The 27,947-nt window shown below is 36.4% G+C and overlaps 1 protein-coding gene across 2 annotated transcripts in view; it reads left to right on the top strand.

Annotated features, from left to right (window-relative positions):
• The window catches only part of LOC150086693 (protein turtle-like), a 1,103,226-nt gene extending 1,086,422 nt beyond the window's left edge, over positions 1–16,804 (top strand). For both annotated transcript variants that reach the window (XM_090372696.1, XM_090372694.1), the window contains one exon: positions 13,910–16,804. In XM_090372696.1, the coding sequence (XP_090228822.1) occupies positions 13,910–13,938 (29 nt within the window). In that variant the 3' untranslated portion in view covers positions 13,939–16,804. The remainder of the gene's footprint in view (positions 1–13,909) is intronic.
• Positions 16,805–27,947: the final 11,143 nt, after the last annotated feature.

The following is a 27,947-nucleotide window of genomic DNA, read 5'->3' as shown; positions in this document are numbered from 1 at the left end:
TATACCATCATCAATATCATTTATAAACACAGAGAACAATAAAGGACCCAATACTGAACCCTGAGTGACTCCACTAATAACATTAGTCCACGATGAGCAGTGTCCATTGATTACCACTCTCTGTCTTCTCCCCCTCAACCACCCCTTTATCGATAGCAGCAATTTTCCTCCAATGTCACACTGCCCCTTTTTCCTCCAATCTAGTATGTTGTTCTTGAAAACAATCTTGCTGATCCTTATTTTGTACCAGGACTTTCAGGAACGGCATAACTGCATTTTCTGCAGAACAATTTGCGAAGACTATTGGAAAAACAGCACAGGGTGTCGTTTATGCACAAACCACTTTTTTTGTGATGTTCATCACATTTTAAATGAAGCACAATAATCGATGGACTGGTCAGAACAGCCCTGTACAATGGAAACCACAATCACCTGACCTCATGCCCTTAAATTATTTTGTATGGGGATCACATGAAATCCGTGGTTTATTCTGTATGTATTACCACATAAGACAAACTGAGAATTTGTTTTAGAAGCTGCTGAAACTTTTTTTTTTTTTTTAATGTAAACCCCAAACACGAGAGGTATTAAAACCTATAGTACTTAGTACCTTGCTTGCGTTGGAGGTTGAGAAGACGAAAGAAGATATTTGTTGACATTGGACTTGAACTTCTGTAGACTGTAATTTTCAGGAAATACGTATGAAGGAAGGTTGTTCCAGAAAACGGCAGTTGAATGAATAAACGAGGAAGATAAAAGTTTGTTCTGTGAGTTTGAAGTTGGACAGTAAATGGATGTTGGCTGGTGGCGACACGTGTTCGGACTGTTTTGAAAGAGAGATCGGGAATTATAGAAGCCAGTTCAGAAGAACAGTGCCTATGGAAGTATCTGTAGAAGAGGTCTGCAGCAGAAACAATACATCTATGAGACAGCGGGTGCAGAGACTCTGTTAGAGATGAATCATTAATTAACCTAACTGCCCCCTTCTGAATGGAATCAAGCAACCTGAGAGAGGTTTTGGGGGCACCACCCCAGATATGGGATCAATGTTCCATGGAAGGGCAGATTTGCGATTTATACAGAGTGAGCAGCAGTTTAGAAGAAAAGTAACGCTGAGAGCGAAAGAGAAAACCAAGTTTTTTTAGATGCAGAAGAAGCAATATTTGTAATATGCTTGTGCCAAGAGAGATTAGAAGTCAGGGTAATCCCCAAAAGAGATATATCATTTTGCCTAGAAATCGGAGTGTCGCTAAAGATAAGCATAGGAGCAGAAGAATCCTTTTTGCGAGATATAAGACAACACTGAGTTTTAGAAGGATTGAAATCAACTAAGTTGTCTTTGCCCCACTGGAGAATTACCTGCAGATGGGCATTTAAGGAATTGGTAGCAGATTTTCAAGAAGTTGAAGCTTATTTAGCAGGACAAGGTTTCTCAAAATGGAAAGTGGAATGCAATGTGCTATCATCGGCAAAACTATGGAGAGGATTTCCAGTCAATGGAAGAAGGTCATTAATATACAAGAGGAAAAGAGTGGGGGAAAGAACTGAACCTTGTGGGACACTGGCATTAGTAAATAAGTTAGAAGACAGAGAGCCATCTACCATCACCCTCAGTAAGCGATCAGAGAGAAAACTGGATAACCAATTACTAAAAACAGTTGGCAAACCATAAGATGGAAGCTTGTTTAGAAGACCTTTATGCCAAACATGATCGAAAGCCTTTGAGATGTCAAGAGCAACTACTTGTGTTTCACCGAACCTTTCCGTTGAATTAGTCCATAAATGGGTAACATAAGCCAGAACATCACCAGTGGATCAACACTGACGGAATCCATACTGGCGATCATTGATCAGACAGAAGGTTTTAGGTAGTTTAAGAGTTGGCGGTTAATTGATTTCTCCATTACTTTAGAAAGAGTCGAAGTAATTGCAATGGGATGATAATTGGATGGGAGGGATTTGTCACGCTTTTTAGGAACTGGCTGGATATGAGCAAATTTCCAAGCAGAAGGAAAAACGCCTTTGGAATAAGAAAGGGAAAAAAGGCAGCAAAGAATAGGAGTAAGTTCAGGAGCACAGGTTTTGAGAACAAGTGGAGAAATACCATCGGGACCTGGAACTTTCTTAGCATCAAGATTCATCAAAATCCTTCTGACATCCTTTTGACGGAAGACCACAGGAGGCATTGAATGCAGCGTGTTGGGAATGGTGGGAGGTGTTTTACCAAGATCATTAATATATGAGTTGGAAGAAAAATGGGATGCTAGCAGGTCAGCTTTATCTTTGGCTGAAGTGACAACAGAACCATCTGGTTTGGACAGAGGTGGGAGCAAAGATGGGCAAAAGTTGCGGTCAATAGCTTTGGCAAGGGACCAGAATGCTTGGCTACCATTAGGGCAAGAAGCAAGTTTTCTACTCTTAGCCTGTTCAAACTCTAGTTTGGACTGATTAATAACTGCTTTACAATTGTTGCGAGCTTTGGTGTAGGCAGAAAATGAAACTGAAGAATTAGAAACAAGCCAATTAAGATATGCAACATCCTTCTATTGAACAGCCTTAGCACATTTAATGGAAAACCAGGGTTTAGATAAAGGACGCGATTTTAAAGTGGAGTGTGGGATAAAGGATTCCATTCCTGCAAGAATAATTTCACTGACATGATATGAGCAAACCTTGACATCAGAAGTTTTGAAACAGTAATCCGACCAAGGAAAAGAAGAAAATAAATCTCGCAGGCCATCCCATTTTGCATTCTTGTAATGCCAAACAACACGAGATTGAGAATAGCCATGAGATAAAGGCTCCATTGAAGAAGAGACAATCACCAAGTTGTGATCTGAAGTGCCTAAAAGACCTCTCACTTCAAATGTGTACTTAGAAGGGTTGTTTGTGAAAAAAAGATCAAGCGTGTTGGCTGTATGATTAGGATTGTCCGGTATTCTTGTAGGTAAATGAACAATCTGTGCAAGGTCATTAATAATTGCAAAGGCCTCAGCATCTTGACTAGCTGGAAGTGTGTACATTAAAATCACCAAGTAAAATTACCTCAATGTTAGGAAAGTTGCACTGGAGAAAGTCAAGTTGCAAAGAAAGGAAGTCAAAGAGCTCCAGGTGATTAGTGGAATTGGGAGAACAGTACAGACAACAGATGAATTTTACACAATGAGGTAGAGAGATTTTAAGCTAGAGAAGATCAAAGTGAGGATATTCCAAATTACCAAGTCTCTGACAGGGAATATCAGAATGGACATATGCACAAGTACCACCTTTGGGGTGAAAGGAATCATACAGCGAATAATTTGGGCATCTGAGATGAGCAGTAGTTGAATCAACCGATAACTGAGATTCTGTCAGAAAAAGTACATGGGGTTTGGCAGACTGCAAGTGGAAATGGACATCGTTGAGATTTGAATTGAGACCACGTATATTTGTGAAATGAACAAGGAAGTGCTTAGGAGGTTTAAAACTTTTCGCAGAAAAGCTTGCTCTATTAGTTTGACAATTCATTGTGTATTCAATAGTAAGAAAAAGTGGGTGGGCATGCTTTATGAAGTAATGAAATTTTGGATATGGCATACACATGGTAAGAATATACCCAGATCCTTGACATAACGTGGCCTCGACAATGCTCCCTGCATACACACTACTCGGACTCCCTCCAGTCACTATCTGGCAGAGTTGAGGTAGCAAGATTATACACTAGCTGATCCAGAAGCCTCCTAGAGAGTTACCAATAGGTTCGGTCCGGTGTACTAACTAGCGGCCGGCCTGCGAACACCGTTTTAGAGCTGTACCCTCGAAATGTAAGGAATATTGGATCTCGCTACAATGTTCATCATAACCTCAAAAGTCATCAATCATACTGTATGATGGAAGAGATAGGGAAGAGTTGACCGGAACTTAGCTCTAGAGATTAAACATAGGTTCCACCACTTCGAGCCTCCAATAAGCAAAGTGGTGGTATTGCACCGGTTGATGAGAGTCATCTACCACCTAGTACTGCCTGGTAACATAGAGGGGCAGCATTCCTCCATGTGGTGTGGGTGCCACACCACGACCCCTGCTTACGTTGGTTCACACCTGGGTGGTCACCCACCATGTACTTGTGGATGGAGGTTATTCCCAGGATTATTAACAGTTCCACCATCGTGAAGGTGCAAGCAGAGAATTTGGCTGACACAGACCGTCCGGACTTCACCGAAATTGGGTCCACTTGACTTGAGTGTCACCTGAATATCAGTTTCATCAGCGTTTTAGACTCCCAGGTAGCAAGTGCAGCTTGTCTGGCCTATCTGAGAGAATGTCTGTGACAACCTCAAGGACCAACTATCAATAATAAGACATGCTAGGGATTCACGGATTTATCACTTTGAACAGCTGCTTTGGATGGTTTCCTTTTAGAGGTTTATATCAGTTTCTTTTTATGCTTTCTAATTTATGATTAACATTTAATATCTCAGAAATTAAAGACATTTGAGACAATATATTTATAGGGACTTTTTTTCTTATTTTGAGCTGTAGACTATGCTCCTACATTTGTTCCATGCAATTTTGAAGCATCCTCTATAGTGGATCTCAAATGTATTGTACATAGTGTTTGGGGTTTAGGCACCACTGGTGGTTCCCCACATCTTCACCATAGGTACACTTGTGAAGAAATACAGTACCACTGTCAATGCCAGAAAAAGTGTTATGTGTTGTATGTGTATAGTATTGTGTTTAAATAATGATATCTTTCACACAGAAAAAAACCAATGCAAATAAAACCAGTAGTACAGCTCCAGATGGGATAGACACTAAATCTTTTTCTAATGAGAAACACTTGGGGGTGGGGGCTTTAGAAGCACATTTTGAGTTTTAAAGAACCAAATGGAAAGAATGATGAAGATAAAAACATGACTAGTGTGAGGACAAGAACTGTTAAGTTTTGAAGCCACTTTCCTTCACTGAAATGTAAAATTGACATTTCACAAAGAATTAAAGTGGATGTCATACATTGCTGTAAAAAATTTTATGTAAACATTTGGTACATGGAAGTTAATGACTGTTCTAGTATGATGCTGCTAATATGATATGTAAGATACCTTTTGAGTCAAAAAAAGGATTGCTGTATGTTTATAGTATACTATCAACTTCATATTATTCCACAGAAGAGTTGCATCTCAAAACTGGATTTTGTCATTCAATTCTGTGGCCCTCTTAGTGATGGTGATTTTTTTCTAATTATAAAAAAATATGGCCAGGTTTAATGACTAAAGAATATCTTAAATTTAAATACATGAATTATTAAAAAAGACATAATTTGAAAGCATTACAACTGGCAATCAAAACAAATTCCTCTATCATTTTGCTGTTGAGAAGCAAATGAGTATTCTACCTTATTTAGCCTATACATAGCAATTCTGTTTGTTGACTTAGCCATTCAAATTAAAATGAGCCTCACTGAACACAAAGAATGGGTTATGACTTTCCATAATTTATATATTTCAAGTCTGAACAAGTTGTAGTTTATACCAAAACAAATGGAGTTGCTAGTAAAAGATTCTCTAGATTTATAATAGACCAACAGTATATCATTATACAGAGTATGTGATAGCCTCCCTGAGGCTTGTCATAGATCATTCTTCCAGGTATGACAGCTAAGCCTGCAACCTGAGTCTAAAATGCTGATGTAACTGATATTCAGGTTCCACCTATAAATTAAGTGGGCTAAATTTCGACAAAGTCCAGTCATTCTATGACAACTAGATCTGCTACTTGTACCTTCACTATGATGGTACTGTTACTATACACCCCAATGTACAAGGTTAGCAACACTGCACCTAGTATACTGGAGGTGACCACTCAGGTGTGTACCAGGGTAAGCAGGAATTGAGTTGTTTCACTGACATTGCATGGAGGAATAGACAGCCCCTCTATGTTACCAGGCAGTACTAGGTAGTAAAGGACTCTCATCAACTGGTGCAATACAAACACTTTGCTTATTAAAGGCCCGATGCTCTGAACACCCATGTTTCCAGAGCAAAGCTCTGGCAACACCTGTTCAGTCATTCTTCTGACATGTAATATGAGTCATGTTTTTTGAGGTTATGATGGGTATTATATATATATATAATTCTTATAAAAAAAAAAAAAATATATATATATATATACTTGGATTTCAGGAAAGCTTCTGATACTGTTGCACATGGAAGACTGTTGCACAAATTGGAGCAGTAGGGCATTGAGGGAAAGTTGCTGCAGTGGATGGTTGGGTGGGAGACGGCAGAGAGTGGTAATAAATGAACACTGCTCTACATGGACTAATGTTATTAGTGGAGTCCCCCAGGGTTCGGTGCTGGGCCCATTGTTGTTTTGTATATTTATCAATGATATCAATGAAGGTATAACAGGCCTAATGTCCAAGTTTGCAGATGATACAAAGGTTCGCAGAGTTGTTAATGACAGTATGTTACTGCAACAGGATCTAGAAAATTTAGGCAGATGGGCTGAGAAGTGGCAACTGAAGTTTAACATTGACAAATGCAAAATACTGCATATGGGTAGCAGTAACCCAAGAGAAATGTACCAACTGTGTGGCACTGCACTCAGGGAGGTGGAGAATGAAAAAGACCTGGAGATAATTGTCCAGTCAGATATGAAGTTCTCTGAGCAGTGCATGTGGACTGCCAGAGCAGGTCATGGGGTTTTGTCAGTGATATATAAGAATTTTGCTAGCAGAGACAAGGAGGTGATTATCCCTTTGTATAAGGCATGGTCAGGCCTTGAGTACTGTGTACAGGTCTGGAGGTCTCATTTTAGGAAGGATGTAGAGTTGCTAGAACGAGTACAGAGAAGGGCAACAAGATTGGTGAGAGGAACAATGGGATCCTCTTACCAAGAGAGGCTTAAGTTCTGCAAGTTGCAGCATCTGGAAACTAGGCACTTGCGAGGTGATCTGTTTGAGGTGTATAAGGCCTTGAATGGTTTGAGCAGGCTCAAAGCTGATGGGATACTTCCACTTGCTCAGATTAAGAGGGGGCATAGATTCAAATTAAGGAAAGCCAGTTGTAGAATTGATGTGTGGAAGTTTGCCTTTAGCCAGCAGGTAATTGATTGCTGGAACAGACTTCCATCTGTTGATGTGGAAGTTGATAGCTTAAATAAATTTAAGGCTGAACTAGACAAACATTTGGAGTGACTGGATGGGTGAAAAAAGGAAGAGGTTTTTTGTATTTTTTATTTTTTTTGGCTTATGCTGTATAAGCTTGCTTTCTTGCATCATATGCCTCAACTAATGCTAATTATGGCAAGATCCAATTTTCCTTACAGTTCCTTACAGCTTTAAAATGGTTTTTACAGGCTCACAAAGAGAGAGACAGTCTATCGGATTGAACCTATCATAACTCTCCAGGAGGCATCCACTACAGCTGGTGTATGAATTTGCTGCCTCTATTCAGATAGCTAGTTACTGGAAGGAGTACAAGCAGTGTGTATGCAGGAGGCACTCTCCATGCGATATTACGTAAAGAAGCTCAGTATTATTCTTCCTGTGTGTAAGCCAAATACAAAAATTTCATTAATTCATATATGTTCTCCCCCACACACTTTTATCTTATCTATACAATGCATCATGAATAGTCAAATACAACAAATGTACTGGAAAAAAAGATCTAAACATACCAAAAACCTCCACATTCATTTTGCAAATATATGTCATCCCAGTTCCACCTGAAATCTGCCAAGCCTCACTTACTTTTTCTGACAGAACCTCAATTATCAATTATTTCAATTACCACTCACCCCAGTTGCCTTAATTATCCACTCTGATTCCTTTTTAAAGGTGGTACTTGTGAATATGTCTGCTCTGGTAACCCTTTTCAGAAACTTCCTAATCTGGAATCTCCTCGTTTTCATCTCCTCTGGCTTAAAATCACTTTATCCCATTCTATCAAAATTCATCTGTTGCCTCTGTCATTCTTCCAACTCGACAAATTACTCAGAACTTTTTGACTTCCTTTCTTTAGAACAAAACTTTCTCCAATCTGATTTTCCTAACAGAGGTAATTTTCCTTTGTGATTTTAATGTTCCCAATTCCAGCTGGCTCCAATTTTCTTGTTACAAGAACCCAGCTGGTCGAGATTCTGAGCCTTCTGTACTGGCTTTTGTGCAATGGCCTTACAGATTTATCTACCACGATACTAGACAATCCTAAAACACACCCAATACCCTTGATATTTTCATCAACAACAACTCTTAAAAATATACAATATTAGTAGTTCTCTGGGTACCTCAGATCACAACTTATGATGGTCTCATCTCCAATGGAGCTTCTTTCTCATGGCCATTCTGAGCCTCATGTTGTTTGGCATCACAATGCAACATAGGATGATCTGCATGGTTTCTATTCCTCTTTTTGTTGGTTGCAATACTGTTTTAAATCTTCCAGTCCTAATGTTTGCTCAGATCATGTCAGTGAAATTATTCTTGTATGAATGAAATCCTCTGTTCTGCATTCCACCCTAAAACCATGTCCTTTATCTTAAACTAAGATTTATTCATTTTTTTTCAATAAATATGCTAAGGCTATTCAAGATGAGAGTAAAGCTTATAAATAAGAGTATGCAAAATTTGTATACAATTATTAATCAATCCAAACTTGGTTTTGAACAGGTTAAGGGTATAAAAATTGCTTCTTGTCCAAGCAGTAGTCAAACCTTCTGGTCTCTTGCCAAAGCTATTGGCTGCAACTTCTGACCATCTAACCCCCACCCCTGTTACAACCTGATGGGGCTATTGCACTCTTAGCTAAAGACAAACCTGAATTATTAGCACACCCTGCTTTTCTTCTAACTCTTGTATCAATGATCTTGGCAAATCACCTTCTACCATACCAAACTTAATAACTTCCATGAGCTTCCAATAGAAGGATGTCAGAATAATTCTGAATAACCTTGATGCCAAGAACACTCTAGGTCCTGATGGCACTTCTTGTTCACAAAACCTGTGTTCACATCTATATTCTTTTGCTGTCTTATAATTTCTAATTCCACTGGTGTTTTTTCTTCTGCTTGGAAATTTGCTAACATCTAGCCAGTATCTAAAAAGGAGGAAAAATCGCTCCCTTACAATTATAATCCCACTGTACTTACCTCTACTCTTTTTGAAGTAATGGAGAAATCCATCAACCCAACCACCAACTCTTACATTATCTTCAAACCTTCAATAATATGGATCATATCAGTTTCAATCCACAGGTGTACTGGCTTATGTTATTCATATTTGGACAAATTCGATGGGAAAGTTTAGTGAAAATCAAAAAGTTGCTCTTAGCATTTCCAAAATATCTGCTTATGTTTGGCATAATGGTCTTCTAAACAAGCTCCCATCTTATGAATTGTGATTTTTTTTTTTTTTTTTTTTTTTTTTCAATTGGGTAGCCAGTTTTCCTGTTCAGTTCTCCCACTTTTTTCCTTTTGCATATTACCAACCTTCTTCCACTGACTGAAAATCCCATTCATAGTTTTGCTGGTGACAGCACACTACATTCCACCTTCCAGTTTGAAAAACCTTGTTCTGCACAAACTGCCTCAACTTCTGAAATATCTATCACCAATTCCTTACATACAATCTCTAGATAATTTTCCAGCAGGATAAAGAATACTTAGTTAACTTAAAACCCTTCTAAAATTCAGTCCTTATTTCTTTCAAAAAAGAATCTATTACTCCTATCCTCATCTTCAATGACACTTCAGATTTATAAACAAGATCACATATCCTATTGCAGATCACTCACACTTCTAGTCTCTCCTGGCATAAACACATCACACATATTTGCTTTCTCTGCATAAAAAAAAGCTTGGTTTTCTTTTTTGCTCTCAACTTTACTTTTCTCTTTAAAAAGTAACTGACTATAAAAATTCCAAATCTGCCATATTGAATATTGTTTCAATATCTGAGGTGGTACCCTCAAAACCTCTGTCAAATTCCTTGATTCCATTCAGAAGAGAGCAGTCATAACACGGCTGCTCTCTTTTGAATGGAATCTGAATCAATGACCCATCTCTTGTGAAGTCTCTCCACTTTCTGTCCCACAGATATTCAATTTCTACTACATGCCTTTTCTACAGGTTATTCCATGGTCACTGTCTTCCAAACCAGTTAGAAAATATACCTCAACCAGTCAGTATTCATTCAGTGTCCAACTCCAAACTCACTGAACTAACCTTTCCTCATTTTATCCCTTCTACTTCTGTTTTCTGAAACAACCTTCCCAAAAGTTATAATCTACAGAAATTTAAGTCTAATGACAAATATCTTCTATCTTTTTATCCTTAAACACATACACAGTACTGAAGTACTACAGGTTCTAATACCTCTCATGTTTGTGAATTTCATTTAAAATAAAAAACATGGGTATAGCATAATTCTGTAGATAATTTTGAAAGTTTATTCTATCTTAACAAACACTGGTAGCACAATACAAGTTATATCAAAGCAGTAGTCAACTAAGCTTTAGTGCCATATAAATGGATTCGTGGTCACCACCATGGTACCACAGTCAGTATCAACCAAAATGGCATGTTTACTGACACTGAAAAGCAAACTGTGCTACATGGATGAATGGTCGAAGAATTTTGAGCTCTTGGGAAAGGATAAGTTTATTGGAAATTTTTACCATCTTTATGATTAATTAAACTTTTAAATTTTTTTGACAAATAGTTGATCAGAACATGACTAATAGTCAGTCACATTCATTAGCTTATTTTTAAATTTAGCTAGTGAATTTGTAAATTATTGCACCAAAACATTGATACCGCTATTGTATTGATGTTTCAGTGGGAATGTCGTAACACATAACTAGTAGTGCAGTGGAATGGTAGGGTTCAATTGTGATAAATAACTAGGAAGTTCTAATCACTTGTTAGGTTTTTTTTTTTTTTTTTTTTGTTTTTAGCTAAGAAATTTTACTTTTAGTAAGGATATAACTAATTTAAAACTGCAATCGTAACAGTATTGTGTAATGTATATCTTGAACTTGATAGCTAAGGTATAGCATAAAACTTGATAGGAAGACATATTGCTGCATTTAGGAATATATTAGCATAGTGCAGCATTGTCAATTAATTTCATTCATTTTCCTTGTTGATCAATTAAACTGTATTTAAACAGGGCATGATCCTAGACAGAGCATACCCTGTTTCAATGGACACTGCTCTTCGTGGACTAATGTTATTAGTGGAGTCACTCAGGGTTCAATGTTGGGATCATTATTGTTTTCTATATTTACTAATGATATTGATGAAGGTATATCAGGCTTATTAATGTCCAAGTTTGCAGATGATACAAAGGTTCACAGAGTTGTTAACGACAGTAATGATGGTATGCTACAGCAACAGGATCTACAGAAGTTCGGCAGATGGGCTGAGAGGTGGCAACTGAAGTTTAACTTTGGCAAATGCAAAGTACTGCATATGGATAGCAGTAACCCCAGGTAACATACCAACTCTGCAGTACTACACTCAGGGTTTTTTTTTTTTATCCTATGATGTGAGCAATACATGAAGGAACCAGTTTTTTCCTGCTTCCTTTGTGTATCGTGGCCGTGAGATCCAACCGGATAGTGCGGCACCATTATGATATCCAAACCGAGGCGGGATTCGATCCTACGACCTTTGGGTTGCCAGGCAGGCACTTTACCCACCCAGCTAGCCTGGTTGGCTACACTCAGGGTAGTGGAGAATGAAAAAGACCTGGGGGTAATTGTGCAGTCAGATACGAAGTTTTCAGAGCAGTACAAACAGGTTGCCAAAACAGCTCATGGGGTCTTGTCAATGATGTACAGGAACTTTTCTAGCAGGGATAAGGAGGTGATTATCCCTTTGTATAAGGCAATGGTCAGGCCACACCTTGAGTACTTCATACAGGTCTGGATCCAGGCCTCATTTTAGGAAGGATCTGTGTAGATCTGCTGGAACGAGTACAGTGAAAGGCAATGAGACTGGTGAGGGGAACAAAGGGGTACTCTTACCAAGAAAGGCTTAAATTCTGCAAATTGCAGCATCTGGAAACTAGCCACCTGCAAAGTGATTTGATTCAGGTATATAAAGATTTGAATGGTTTGAGTAAGCTCAATGCTGATGGGATTCTTCCTCTCGCTCAAACTCCCATCTGTCATTGTGAAAGTTGATAGTTTAAACAGATTCAAGGAAGAACTGAACAAGCTTTTGGAGCGAATGGATAGATGAAATGGGAAGGTTTTTTTTTTTTGGCTAATGCTGTATAAGCTTGCTTTCTTGCATCTTATGCCACTACCAATGCTAATGCTATTTCCATTCAGTGTCTTTAAGGTTCAAAGAAGATACAGTTTCTCTAAAGAAAATCCTGTGAACAAAGATTGCCATTTGTCCATGTTTTCACATGCATTTCATTTTCGTTAACAAAATTCACTTGCCAATCTGGACTATTGCCATTCAGTGTCTATAAGATTCAAGATACAGTTTCTCTAAACAGCATCCATCACAGTGCTGTGGTCTCGTGGCATAAGCAGCACATTACTAATATTGCTTCTTCTGCATCTAAAAAACTGGTTTCCTCTTTTGCTCTCGGCATTACTTTTCTTCCAAACGGCTATTCACTTTGTACAAATTGCAAATCTGTCCTACTATGGAATATTGTTCCCACATCTGGGGAGGTGCCCCAAAACAGCTCTCTCAGGCTTCTAGATTCCATTCAAAAGAGGAAGTTAGGTTAATTAATGACTCATCTCTAACAGAGTCTCTCCACTCTCTGTCTCATAGACGTTCTGTTTCTGCTGCACTCCTTTTTTATAGATACTTCCATGGGCACTGTTCTTCTGAATTAGCTTCTATAATCCCCTCTCTCTTCCAATGCAGTCCAAACACGTGCTTCAACAAGTCAGTATCCTTTTACTGTACAACTTCAAACTCACAGAACTAACTTTACTTCTTCCCCATTTATTCATTCAACTTTCGTTTTCTGGAACAACCTTCATTCATACGTATTTCCTAAAAATTACAATCTGCAGAAGTTCAAGTCTAACGTCAGCAAATATCTTCTTTCATTGTCTCAACCGCCAACCCATGCATGGTACTAAGTACTATAGGTTCTAATACCTCTCATGTTTGGGGTTTTCATAAAAAATAAAAAAATTGGAACATTCAATTTTTAGTATTCACTTATGGAATATGCCAGGCACACTATTTATAACAAAGAAGTATGCTTCATTTAAAGTTGACTCAAAAAAATTACAATAATTTCAATGGTTTTTCTTCTACAAGAAAAAATGCCTTCAATACTTTCAAGATTTTTAATATCCGATTAATTACTTGCTGTAAACTTAACCAGTGAGTTTTTGAATGTATTAGAACTGAAAAGTATAACAATATTTTACCATGACTACCTCCACATCACAAGACAATCTCTGTTCCCAATTGTACTGCATTATGGAGAGAAATATGAATGTCTTTTATGAAGTCATATTCAGTAGATATAGTTTAAGGCTGAAAATAAATTCATGCAAAATGCATTTGATTAACTGCCTTACCAAATTGTACCAAATAATTTAAATTCCAGGACAATTATGCATCCCAAAAAAAAAAAAAAAAGAAAGAAAGAAAGAAAAAAAAAAAATGGTGGAACACTGGGGCAAAACATTTAATACCAGGACATCTACATCCAGGTCACTCTAGATAAAGAGAAAATTTTGCCTGCATAAACTGAGACAGTGATGTGATTTTTATGATTCAGTATACTTGAATGTTTCATGTATAAAAAATTCCATATAACATTTGCTATTATTGTTAATTTCTTTTATTAATTAACATGTGCAATATAAGATAATTATCATCAGGATCTAAGAATCTGTTATTAATTTTATTATATTTTTTTTTTCTTTTTCTTTTGCAGATACTAGGAAAGCTGAATACCAAGTGTAACATCAATGAAATTTAGGAATACTGATTACTTATCTCCTTAGATCTATGGGAGTACCAACAAGTCTCATAGACCACCAGTTTGCCTTCTCAGGGGATGATACTGCCACATCTGTGGCCAATTTATCCATCCTCTGAATATAAGTTATCCTCCTCAGCTGCAACACTACCCAAATCAGTCCATTATTATTATTATTATTATTATTATTATAAGGAGTTGAAATGCTCTCATTCTCTTCAGTAATAAGAAATAGTGACTTTTCCTCAAGAACGATGAAGATAATGGTGAAAACTTTCCCTGCATTGTTTGCATTCCGTCCAGCCAAGCTGGTGCTAAAAACAGCTACCACATAAATGGCAGAATATAGAGGCACATTCCATCAAAATACTTCCTACTACACTCACTCATATGTCTGTTATGTGTCTTTGGCACTTCCCAGCATAACTTCACCTACCTTACTTCTGTCCTACTGTTCACATTTTTGTATGAATGGATCCATGCTCCTACATTAAATACCCGGATCAATTTCTTGCACTAGTTAATTTCTGAACAAGATGCTGAACTGTTTTCCCCTCCTCCATCCAGTTAGAAAATGCTGCAGTATTCAAAACCAATGTTTAGTATTGAAAAGCTGTTCTTTAAATTCAGTGGAGAAACTAAATTTACTTGGTTATTTATGAGTTGCAAAAATTCTCACAAAATAGTTATCGAATAAAAAAAAGTGATCCATCCTTTATTCATATAATTCCTTGTGCTACTTGGAAAAATTTTTAAGAACTAATCTACAGAGAATGGGAGTTTCTTATGAGGGGAAATGAACAGCTTTCTCGTTTGGTTATTGTTATTTTAATTCAAGGCAATACTGTCTACACCAGTATTTTTTGGCATCTTCCAGACTAGCTGTCATGTGTATATCTTTCAGATGTGCCAGAACCTGTAAAAATGTTATTGTTACCAAAAACCAGCAGATATACCAAAGAGTCTTTCATTGTAATGCCCATTGGCTAGTAAGAAAAAAGGAAAAAATCAAGCCAAGGCAGCTAGCATTTGACAAGCATTTAAAGAGACAAGTGGCAATTTTGCCATGGTCCCGTCCATGACAAAACAGAATAATCACTTGCTGTTTTCATGCATAAAGTGCTTGCAAACTTTTGATAAAAACTGTAACAAGTACTAAATAATTAAGGATGATTTCATGGAGCAATACAGCTAAGGTGGAATATCTTCACCAATGGTATACATATTTTGTTTGGCATAATTGCTGTTAGGCTAAATGAATCCTCCAACTCCAAAAATTATACTTAGCTCAACAGAGATTAACATTCTTCAAGCTTCTTTAATATTATTATGCTGGAGTACAACTGCATATACCTGCAAGGCATTGTTAACAAGAATAAAGCAAGTCAGAAAGAAATCCTCTGTGGACAAATAAAGCACTATTGCTGGTTGTTGGAGGAGCAATAGTACACAAGAGTGTAAAGCTACCTCAGTTTCCCATATGGATGGGTGCTGCTTCCAGGAAATATTTATTTCTGGAAACAGCCTTAGTTCATGGGCATTAAATGAGACTCATCCACAAATCTAAATCATCATTCTTCCATCATTCCACATCTCTGTGGTATGCAGTTTAGTGATTAATATCCAAGAAGAAATTATTCTTGATGACTAGTACTATATGTGTATGAATATATGTGATCAACTTTCAAGATAGTGGTGTGCAGTGACAGAGATAACTGTGACTTAAGAAAAAGCACACAGGAATAATATTAATTATTTATATTAACTGCAGAGTGTATAAAGTAAGTAACTTTGGTTGTGGCACATGCTGCTGCTGCTGCTACTACTACAACTATTACTACAACTACTACTACTACCACCACCACCGCCACCATCAACATAACTGCCACTATTACTTCTAGTACAGAAGCAACTGCTATAGCTCACAGCATCTAGGCAGGGTATAAAGCAGTTTTTTCTTGACAATCTGGTCTTATTGGGAACTTGATGCTTTTATACCCTCCAAGTGAGAGAAAGATGTATTAAAACTGTGGTGTGTTTGTAGTCATCTTCTCCAGGTGCTTTCAGGCTACAAATTCACACCTTGTGTCTCCATATCATTCTGAAGTTCTTTTACATGTAGATTTTACACCATGTCATTCTGAAAGCATCATGTTCATATGAACTTCTTCAAAAATTATTACTTGCAGATTATAAAAAAAATTAAGTAGACAGTGGGATTTCAAGAGATGTTTTATTATGGTTGCACTGTATAAACTATGCTATCATAGCATACTTACTTCTGTTTGCCTTTATTTTCTAAACTTTCATAATTATTTACACCTTGTTTTATTATGATGTCAGTTCACTTTAATTTCCATGCGTCACAGAGAAATTGTCTTGGTGTCTCACTGCCTTACTTGTGCCAAAAGCACCATGTGCTTATTTGGAGTTATTTGGTGCTGGTATAGAATATAATTTATTACCTGTATTATGGAGAATGTGACTTGTTACTTTGCCTCATAATGTACTGTAAAAATGTGGCAAAGAAATAGCGCTCTGAAATGGAACTGTTAACATGTGGCTTCGTTTGAAGACAGAGCAATAACGGATGCATTGCTCAATGATTAAAAAATCAGGTGATTGAAATGTCAGTAACATGAAACAAGACTTGTAATATGTTGTTTCACTAGACAGTAATGTTGAATAGTAAACATACATTTTCATTAAGGTAATAGAACTACTACTATCATATGTGATTGTGTATAAAATTGTACACTGTAAATGAGTTCTCATAAGACTAAAGGCTGAATGAATGAATGATTACTAAATACCTGTTTTAAATTTCATTTCATATCTTTAAAACCTAGTGCTAAAATAAATTTTATAAGCAAATACAAAATTTGTTGAAGATGATTTATCTGAACAGTTAAAAATATAAAAAAGTAAAATGTTAACAAAGTTTCACAAATTGCCATCAGCATTAATAGTGATATTCTGAAATGTCTTCAGTCTATCTTCTGTTGTTTTATGATGTTTCAATGCTAACTAAAATTTTAAAATCTGAATATGTTTTTTTTTTCTATGTATGTCTTGTGTGTTCAGATTAGGTTTTACTAAATAAGCTACATTTCTCTCTCTTTATCTTATCTGTGTGCAAATAAGTTTTCCACAAAGCAATGTTATGTAAAAAAAATGTTTTAAAGTTATTATGTAAAAATAAAAATAATACATTGAAATTATATATGCCTGAAAACCAGAATTTTTTTGGTTAATTTATCATTGCTTTGTGGTTTTAGATGAATAGATTTAGCTTTATTTTAAATATATTTTTAAAAAAGCAGAAACAAAACCCTGATAGGCTTTTACATTAAAATGGAAAGAACTAAAGGAACTAGCATCAGACAATAGTTTTGTGTTCATGAATCTATGGTAATGATGAATATTTTTTCTATTCTACTGGTGTCATTTGGTAATATGAAATTCTGTTATAACAGCAGCTCATTGCCCTGTCAAATGTTGTAGTAAAATCAGTTTTATACTGTTCATTAAAAATTTATTTTATTGTAGAACATGTTTGTTTTTTGATTTTAAGACTCTATTCAGTGAATCATTAATATTGTATCATTTTGTCTTCTGAAAATTTCATTGCTTTGTCATAGTTGAATTATTTGAATATGTAAAATAATAAAACTGTTTTTAAGAAATGTGTGGCCATTCCTTGATCACAGTTTTAGAACACTAACATGTTCTGGCACTGGCTTCAGTAGTTTGATTTTTGCAAGAGAATTCTTTCAAACAAAAATAAATAATTTCCCATACTTATCAACATGACAATCTAATAAAATAACTGCTATTATTTGACATTCTGTCTTCTAAGCACATCTACTTGGCACCATTTTTTTTATAACATTTAATTTTTCACTTTTTTTTTTTTTAATGGGAATTGTCTTTTATTAACTGATTTTCAAAATCTATTCCATTAAAATTAAATTTCTTGAGCTGTGTCTTTATTTCATGCATTGTTCTGTTATATCCACACTTCTCTTGTTCTCTGGTTTTCATCCTGCAAACAGGAAGTTTTGGTTTGCAAGATGAAAAATTACAGAAAAATACATATAACCAGTACTATGAGCCCAATATCAGAGGGAGTGCCCATAATACATGAATCCTTTTATTCATCCATCTACCCATCCATCTTGCTTCTACAGTATTTACATTCCAGTTTCTCAGAATGGAATACTGCTACTCATACGGTAACTTTTGATGGAATACTGCTACTCATACAGTAACTTTTGACCCAACCTTAAACCTCTTCTAACAAGTAGAAAATCAAAAGAGAAAATACTGCATCATCGTTTAGAAAAAATTGGCAATACATAGGAGAATGTGATTCCAATCCCAAAATCAATGAAATAACAGAAAAAATAAATTAAAAATATATATAGTGTCTATCAGGAACCAAGCAAGGCATAGAAAGTTAATTGAAAGTATCACTGCTGCTTTCATCATATGATTATTTTTATGAAAAAGTTTGTATTCAAATTAATTGTAAATAATGAAATATAAGTTTACTTTCGTAGGATTCAAAAGTTTAATTTAAATAATTTTTTTCTTAAGATGATAGATACTTCATGTGGTGGAATCAACATGAGATATCATCTTTTTCACCAGAAACTTCCAAAAAAGAAATTCAAACTGAAGCAAGAACCAGTGTTGATGGTTATTAATTACACTGAAAAAAAAGGAGAGGGATAGTATTTACATCTAATATATCACTTCTCCTAATGAAATAAACAATATAATTTGCAAAATGCCAGGGCCTTCAGTGACAAGAAGACATCTTTTTCATATACATATATATATATATGAAAAAGACTGCCCCCTCTCAATGCATTAAAGAGGAGGAACAATACTTACAACATACCATATTGTTTTATAATAGGAATATAGTACTCAATAATCACGCATAAAGAAAATTAAGAATGAACTTTTTAATTTTTTTCTGACAATAACCTTGATATGGTGTTCTGGAATGTGAATTATATGATAAAATCAAATTTATTAGGTATTTCTAATAAATTCCTTTTACATTCAGACATTATCTGTTATGCCACTCACTGCACAATTTAAAAGTAACACAAATTTCTTCTCCCATCATTTTGAGAAGCACCTACAGCCCTCTCATACTGCCAACACCATACCATTCCACCTAAAATATAATGGGAAACAAAGGCCGACAGTGGTGCTGTTAACTGTCTGAAAGAGTACACTGTTTTCTATACTACAGGTAGAATGGTATGGCATGTAGATAAACATATGAAAGGGGTGTTGTAGTTACACAATATTAAAAGCATGTTAATACTCCATGGTTTCAAATGTTCATCTTTCAGTTTTCAAAATAACTGTCCTATAAATCAGTATCATAAATACAAACATAATCACATATCCAGATGAATTCACTATTAAAGGACATAGGTGACAAATGTGAACTCACTTTCAGCTATGCAGGTCATACAAACACACATCAAACATGCAATGCAAATTTTGCTTTTAAGAAACATCATAGCCATTTCTGTTTTAATAATTTTTGTTTAAAAAGTTTGAATTCTTCAAGTGAATCATTACTTCACTTGCTTAATTCAGATGCTTTGCCCTTGTAGCACTTTTAATTCTGGTTTTTCCAAAAATCTTATCCACATCAGAAGTATTTCTGCTGTGGAGAGAGGTTGAGGGAGGGTAATGGAAGGAGAAACCAAGAGAGAGGAGAGTAGCAGTGTTTTTTTTTAAGATGGCACTTTTCTAACTAATTTTAAGATTAAATAACCAATCAAACCAAAACTTTAGCCTTTCAATAATGCAAGATAAGATTTACCTTCTGCTGCTAGTACGGCATCTAACAGACACCATTTTTTTTAAAATGTTGGTTATTTTTTTAATTCTATAAATGAAATCAAATCCTCCCATGTACCTTTTCCCACCAATATTCTTTAACTGCTTAGACAGTATTTTCTGCTTTCATCTAAAAATACTATGAATTATATAAGACACTTTTTTTTTTTTTGTTTGGCATTTAACAAATGCCAGGTGAGCAAAAGCATTTATCTTTCTTTTAGACAACTCCCATTTCCATGTAGCATCTGTGAGATGCTAGCAACAGGTATCTAATTGTGCCACAGAGCTTTTTCACCAGCTAAACATGAACAGCTGATAAAAATACAGATGTTCACATTGCTTCTGTCAGACATCATATGACTGTGTTTCAATTTGGGGGATGAGTGACCTTGAAAATTCAAAAAAATATTACTTTTTATAATTATTATTATTACTAGTGGTTTCTCTCATTTATTTTCGCTTGATATTTTTTTATTGAGTTTAGCAGATCATAATTAATAGATTACAGTTTTCAATTCAGTAAAAGAAGCTAAAAATTAACTTTTTATAAATAAAACAAAAAGACACGGACACCATGCAAATGTCTATGTTAAACTGAGGGACTGAGTGATAAAAGGTTAAGCATAGCAATACAATTAATAAATACTGGAGTGGAAATTCCCAAACGTTCACACAAAGTTATTACAAGAGGTATTACTCCTGATAGTGTAAATAAATTATGCTTGATATAGACACTGAAAAATGCACAACTTCCCAAAACAATCTGAAATAATATAATAACACACATTGATGAACAGAAAATTAGTCAACATGGGGTTGACCTATAATATATAGCTAAGCCTGAAATATAATGCATATCTATTCATATATTTGTCATTGTTTGTCATACTGAAGGGGATAGGTATGGTTTGTGGAAGTAGAGTGAAAAATAAAAATTCAAATTCTGAAAAGAAGATGGAAGATACTGAAAGGTGAGATTTAAAGCAAAAATGAAATGCATTTTGACAGGCATTTATACTAGATGAATAATATTTGTGATAAATTTTGAAGAAGTAGTATTAACTTTCCATTATTAGTATGGTATCTGACAAATTTTTCTGTCAAATATCTGACAATTTTTTTTAAACTTGTAAATGAGATCAAATCCTCCACCTTTGGCCACTAATATTCTCTAACTGGTTATATAATATTTTCTGTTTTAATTTCAATATACTATGAGTTATGAGACATTTTTGTTTGGTATTTAACAGTTACAAGGTGAGCAAGAACTATCTTTTTTCTAGGCAGTTCCCATTTCCATGTGATGGCTTTGAGATGCCAGCAACAAGTGTCTGCCAGGCGCCATGCGAGTGTCTGTGTTTGAATATGGAGATCACTAACCTTGAAAATTTTTAAAAATACAATAAAAACTTACTTTATTATTATTATTATTATTATTATTATTACTTTCTCTCATTTATTTTCATTCATCACATCTAAATGAGTTTAGCAAATTGTAATTAATAGATCATCGTTTTCAATTCAATAGAAAAGACAAAAATTAATTTCTTATAATTAAAACAAAATGGGGTTTCACACAGATACCTGCCATGGAAGCATCTTTGTTAAACTGAGAATGCAAATGACAAAGGTTAAAATAAAAATTTAAAAAAAGATGATTTTATTGGTTCTTTCTTACTAAAGAAACTTTTATCGCTACCTTAATTTCTTTCACCCCCCTCAGCATTTGAGTTTTGATTGACTCTGTTAAGTAACTTCCTTTTAAGTTACTTTAAATAATGAAAAATGAATTTTGTTTTTTGTAGAACATATTCAGTACTATCTTTTTGATATTTTTTAATCAAAGTTTAATTATTAAATATGAAACTTCACCTTTTCAAAATACTGTTTACTAAACCCTATTTGCTAATGTGGCAACTGACAGACACCACTTATTTAATTTTTTCTGTTTTTTTTTTTTTTTTTTTAATTTGTAAATCAAATTGCCCATGAACCTTTACCCATTAATATTCTCTGAGTATACCATATTTGCTGTTCACATTTAGATATACAATGAATTACAAGAAATTAATGTTTTGTTTAGCATTTAACATGTGCCAGGTGAGCATAAGTGTCTATCCTTCTTGCACTCAACTCCCATTTTCATATCGTGTCTGTGCCATACCAGCAAGCACTGTCTAATCTTGCTGTAGAGCTTCAGTTTTGTAAATAGCTGACAATGACCTAACTGTTCACATGGCATCTATCAGACATCATACAAGTATCTGAGTTTCAATTCAGGGGATGAGTGACCTTGAAAATTCTAAGAAATACACTAAAAACATTGGCTATAAAGCATTTAGGGCTAAATTCTCGAGCTATGGAAAAGTCTAGACTATGTATAAGTTAAGTGCGATACCATCATTAATACATAGCCAAATCTGATTTAACAGAATGTTTGCAAGGTGGCATCGTTTTAAGTTATATCTCATATTGTGAATATCTTCGCAACGAGTTGCCATGATATTGCACTACTTCAAATAAGTAATGCTTCACCTGAGGAGAAGACTAATGTTACTTATTCTCAGATGGATACCACCACCCAGAAGGCACCGTTTCAGGGCTATTTTCTATTTGTGTGGGATAATAACTCGACTATCCAGTTGTCCCTATTAGACTTCGAAAAGCAAAAAGGTAGAGGGAAAGTAATAGTAGGAGTTGAAGAGGAAAAGAAACGATGTAGAAGAATGAAAGGGACAGTAACTCCTTCAACTCACACCACTCAAAAATTCATAAACTCCTCGAATAGGCAATGCTTCCCCAGTTGAGAAGGCTGTTGTTACCTATTCTTGGAAACTCCGGACATCATCAGGCTCCCCCGGTGCCGTTTCAGGGCTATTTGGCCCTTCTTCGGTGGGTGGGTGGGTAGGTAGGTACCCGAGTGACGGAACCGTTTCAGGGCTATTTTGTATATGTGTGGGATAATAATTCAACTATCCACTTGTCCCTATTAGACTTAGAAAAGCAAAAAGGTAGAGGGAAAGTAATAGTAGGAGTGGAAGAGGAAAAGAAACGATGTAGAAGAATGAAAGGGACAGTAACTCCTTCAACTCACACCACTCAAAAACTCATACTCTCATAAATACGCAATTTTTCAGGGCTATTTTGTATATGTGTGAGATAATAACTCGAACTATCCACTTGTCCCTATTAGACTTAGAAAAGCAAAAAGGTAGAAGGAAAGTAATAGTGGAAGAGGAAAAGAAACGGTGCATAAGAATGAAAGGGACAGTAACTCCTTCAACTCACACCACTCAAAAACTCATAAACTCCTCGAATAAGCAACGCTTCCCCAGTGGAGAAGGCTGTTGTTACCTATTCTTGGAAACTCCGGACATCATTAGGCTCCCCCAGTGCCGTTTTGAAATATGGTATGGGATAAAGATATCAGCTATCCTTAATATCCGTATAAGACTGAGCAAAGAAAAAAAGAGGTAGGAAAGTGATAGTAAGAGAGAGAGAGGAAAAGATGCCGTAGAAGAATGAAAGGGATAATTAGTTATAATTCGTACGAACTCAGAGCTCCATGCCCCGGCTGGGCAATGCGTCCCCCTGACAGGGACTGTTGTTACACAGTCAGAGTCCTGCAAAGATGATTAAGATCATCCTCTGGTGCCATTTCTGGCTCTTTAGCCTTCATCAGTGGGTAGATAGGCATACTGGTTAGGCCAGACGTGCTTTCCAGTTTCCGGATATTTCTATGGAATTAACCCTTCAAGGACCCTTTATTGGTCCTGCTTTGCGACTATCTAGTGGCCTGTATGGCTTTAAAAAAAAAAAAAAAGGACAGTGCCCTTGTGCCGTTTCGGGGCTATTTGGCCCTTCTTCAGTGGGTAGGTAGATACCCAAGTGATGCAATGATGGCAAAACAGTTATGAAGTATAACACCACAATATGAGAGATGCCTAACAGTGTATGATGTGTTTAGACTATAAGGCGCCTCCGTAGCCAGGTGGGAAGGAGCAGCAGTACATAGCACATGCTTCTTGATTAGATCGGGGTTCGAGCCCGTCACCACCAAATATGGAGGATGCGGAAAGGTCAGGGAATGACCACCGCATATCCCGGAGCAATATGGTCTTAGTTGCTAATGCTCCTAAAAACCAAAATAACTAACTAACTAACTTAGGCTATAAAGCATTTAGGGCTAAAGCCTCAAGCTATGAAAAAGCCGATCAATTCGGCCCTGGAAAGGTTGTGCAAGGCTCAAGGGGTAGAATTTTTTTCAGCCTGATCTGTACTTGGTAACAGGAGAGACTGCTTCTACAGGGATGGGATATACTTAAATAGAAAGGGTGCAAGAATATTTGCTGATGCTATCGAGGCAGAGTTAGGTGGGTCGGAAAACTGCTAGCTTGGGGGGATACACATACTAATTGATTAACAGTAGCTGCTGGCAGAGGTAAAGGTGAAGTGATTCTTGCACTACTTCTATTGAAATGCAATTGAGCAGAAGCCTGGAAAGCAAGGCAGTGGGAATTTCCAGGATTGCTGGGAATCATAGTGGAACAAGTAAATACATGGGCTGTGTTAGGGTAACTAAGAGTAGAAACAGGTGAATGTATACTTGCATGTACACCAATGCTAGGAGTATAGTTAATAAATTCGATGAGCTTGAAGTTGCTAGTCAAGACATCAAAGGCATATATTGTTCGGATATCAGAGACATGGTGTCACACAGACATAAGCAGTGCAGAACTGGAATTTGGGGAGTACAATGTGTACAGAAAGGATAGACAAGACACAAAGGGAGGAGGGGTTATGCTGTTAGTTAAGAAACACATAAAATCTAAGGAAGCACATCCAGTTGATGTGGGTGGAAAATGCAATGTTGAGTCTGTTTGGTGTGACATAAGCACCGGGAAAGGAAAAATGAGAGGAGGTGTGTGTTATAGGCCTAATGAATCTGATGAGTATAATGAGCAATTGTGCAGAAAAATAGGGTGGGCCAGTAAATTAAAATGTCTTATAATGGGGGATTTTAATTTCATGGATATTGACTGGAATTTGTGGGTTGGTCACACACACACTAGCAAGGCTTTTGTGGATTTATTGGATGATTGTTTTCTACAGCAGCACGTTCGGGAGGCAACTAGAGGGAGTAATACTCTTGATCTGATTATCAGTAGTGATTCTTCATACATCAAGGATCTGCAGATAAAGGAACCACTAGGTGGCAGTGATCACAGTGTGCTGAAGTGGGATTTACTAAAAGAGGTAACTACTATCAAGAGTAAAGGGAGGAGTTTTTGCTTTCGTAAAGGTGACTACGGTGGTCTGAGACAGTATTTAAATTCTATACGATGAAACCAACTGATGATGTTACCAACAGCAAATTCAAAATGGGAAGCATTTAAAGAATTAATCTTGGAAGCTACTACACTTTTCATACCAACAAAGAAATATTGTTCAAGATTTAGGACTAAATGGACGTCAGATGAACTAATTAGACATGTGACAGAGAAGGAAAATGCATGGGATACATATAAATTAACATGTGACACAGAAGCCTGTGATAAATATAAGCTGGTCTGTTACAAAGGAGGTTAGGCAGGCGAAGGCAGATTACAAGAAGTCTTTGGCAAAGGATGCAAAGAAAAACAGCAAAGAATTCTTTACTTATGTAAACTCTAGAAGGAAGGCAATGAATCAGATTGGTCCACTTGATATTGATACGAAGGTTGGCAGGGTTGTTAATGACACTAATGACAGTACACTGCTGCAACAGGACCTAGAAAATTTGAACAGACGGGCTGAGAGGTGGCAAATGAAGTTTAACATTGACAAATGTAAAGTACTACATATGGGAAGCAGTAATCCCAAAATAACGTATTAACTCTGTGGTACCACACTGACAGTAGTAGAGAATGAAAAGGACCTGGGGGTAATTGTGCAGGCAGATATGAAGTTTTCTGAGCAGTGCAGACGTTCTGCAAGAGTAGCTCATGGCATCTTGTCAATGATATACAGGAATTTTTCTAGCAGGGATAAGAAGGTGATCATCCCCTTGTATAAGGCAATGGTCAGGCCACACCTTGAGTACTGTATACAGGTCTGGAGGCCTCATTTTAAGAAGGATGTAGAGCTGTTGGAACGAGTACAGAGAAGGGCAACAAGATTAGTGAATGGAACAAAGGGTTGCTCTTACGAAGAAAGGCTTAAGTTTTGCAAATTACAGTGTCTGGAGACTAGCCACCTGCGAGATGATCTGATTGATTTGTATAAAGCCTTGAATGGTTTGAGCATGCTCAATGCGGATGGGATTTTTCCTCTTGCTCAGAATAATCGCCTGAGAAGGCGTAAATTCAAATTGAGGAAAGACAGTTGTAGGATAGATATGCAGAAGTTTGCCTTTAGCCAGCGGGTGGTTGATTGCTGGAACAAACTTCCAGCAATCGACCACCGGCTGGAAGTTTGTTCCAGCAATCAACCACCAGCTGGAACAAACTTCCATCTTTCGTTATAGAAGTTGATAGCTTAAACAGATTCAAGGCAGAACTTGACAAACATTTGGAGCGAGTGGTCTAGCTCTTATTTCATCCATTATGGGTTTTTTTTTTTTGGTTTTTTTTGGCTGATGCTGTATAAGCTTGCTTTCTTGCATCATGTACCTTTGCTAATGCTAATGCTAATGTACCAAAGTAATTCACTGCCAGTCTACTTTTGGAAGCTATCCCCAGGAGCCAGGTAAATACTGTAGTATGGTTTACAACGTTGTAGTAGTAATGGCAAATGATACAACAAAGTAAGCTTGCATAGCAGGCGTGACCAGCTAGACGACCTTTGAAAGACGCAATAGTGGAAGGCATATTGGAAAGAGCTATATAATCTCTACCTCAGGGGCTCATATCTGGTGAGTATGGGCTTGGCAAACACAGGGTCCTGAGCTGGATATTATCATTCTTCTCTTTCTTGCTTTCTCAGTGATTCCCTTCTACTTCTCTCTCTCTCTCTCTCTCTCTCTCTCTCTCTCTCTCTCTCTCTCTCTCTCTCTCAGGGTAACGTGGAATTTTTTTTTTTTCTTTTTTGGCTGGTGCAGCATAAGCCTCAGTCTTCCTTGCACCATATGGCTAATAATAATAATAATAATAATAATAAATGGTTTGAAAATTTGCAATAACGTTAAAACTAGTAAATTCAAGTTTCAATTTTAGAAAGAGCAATTAGTAATAGTATTTGTAACAGAATGCAAGAAGCAAAGCTTATACAGAACCAGACCAAAAAAAAAAAATAAAATTTCATCTTCCCATTCCTTCCAATAATTTTGTATCAGTATTAGTATTAATAGTGGCAAATGATGCAAGAAAGCAACCATCAGTTAAAAAAAAACTTTACATATCACCTGTCCATCTCCTCTAACAGTCTTCCTAGTTCTTCCTTGATTTTATTTAAACTACCCACCTCTACAACACCAGAAGGAAGTTTGATTCAACTACCCTATGGCTGAAGGCAACTTTATGCACATCTCTCATACAACCATCCTCCTTCAATTTGAATTTATGCCCCCTCATATTTGTAGTCTGAGCCAGAAGGATTCCATCAGCACTGAGCTTACTCAATCCATTCAAAGCCTTAAACACCTCAATCAGATCTCCTCACAGGTGCATAGTCTTCAGATGCTGCAATTAGCCTTCCCTTTTGTCCCCTCACTAATCTTGTTGCTCTTCTCTGCATATGCGCCAATGTATCCACATCCACAAATGAGGCTTCCAGACTTATTCAACACTCAAGACAATGGGTCAATCACCTACCTATCCTTACTGACAAAATTCCTGTTTATCATTGACAAAACACCATGAGCTGTTCTGGCAGCCAGTCTGCACTGCAAGAGAACTTCGTATCTGACTGCACAATTACCTCCAGGTCTTTTTCTTTCTTCACTATCCTGATTATGCTATCACATTGTTGGTACATTAATCTGGAATTATTGCTGCCCATAAGAAGTACCCTGAATCTATCAACATTAAACTTCAATTGCCATTTCTCAGCCCATCTGCCTAATTTGTCTAGCTCTTGTTGCAGTATCATACACTGATTACTGTTATTAACCACACTGCCAACCATTGCATCATCTGTAAAT

The sequence above is a fragment of the Mastigoproctus giganteus genome, chromosome 4, assembly GCF_048544385.1.
Source record: "Mastigoproctus giganteus isolate SK-2022 chromosome 4, ASM4854438v1, whole genome shotgun sequence".
Classification (NCBI taxonomy): Eukaryota; Metazoa; Arthropoda; class Arachnida; order Uropygi; family Thelyphonidae; genus Mastigoproctus; species Mastigoproctus giganteus.
The sequence above is the reverse complement of the archived record's forward strand: the minus strand, read 5'-3'. Positions and strand labels throughout refer to the sequence as shown.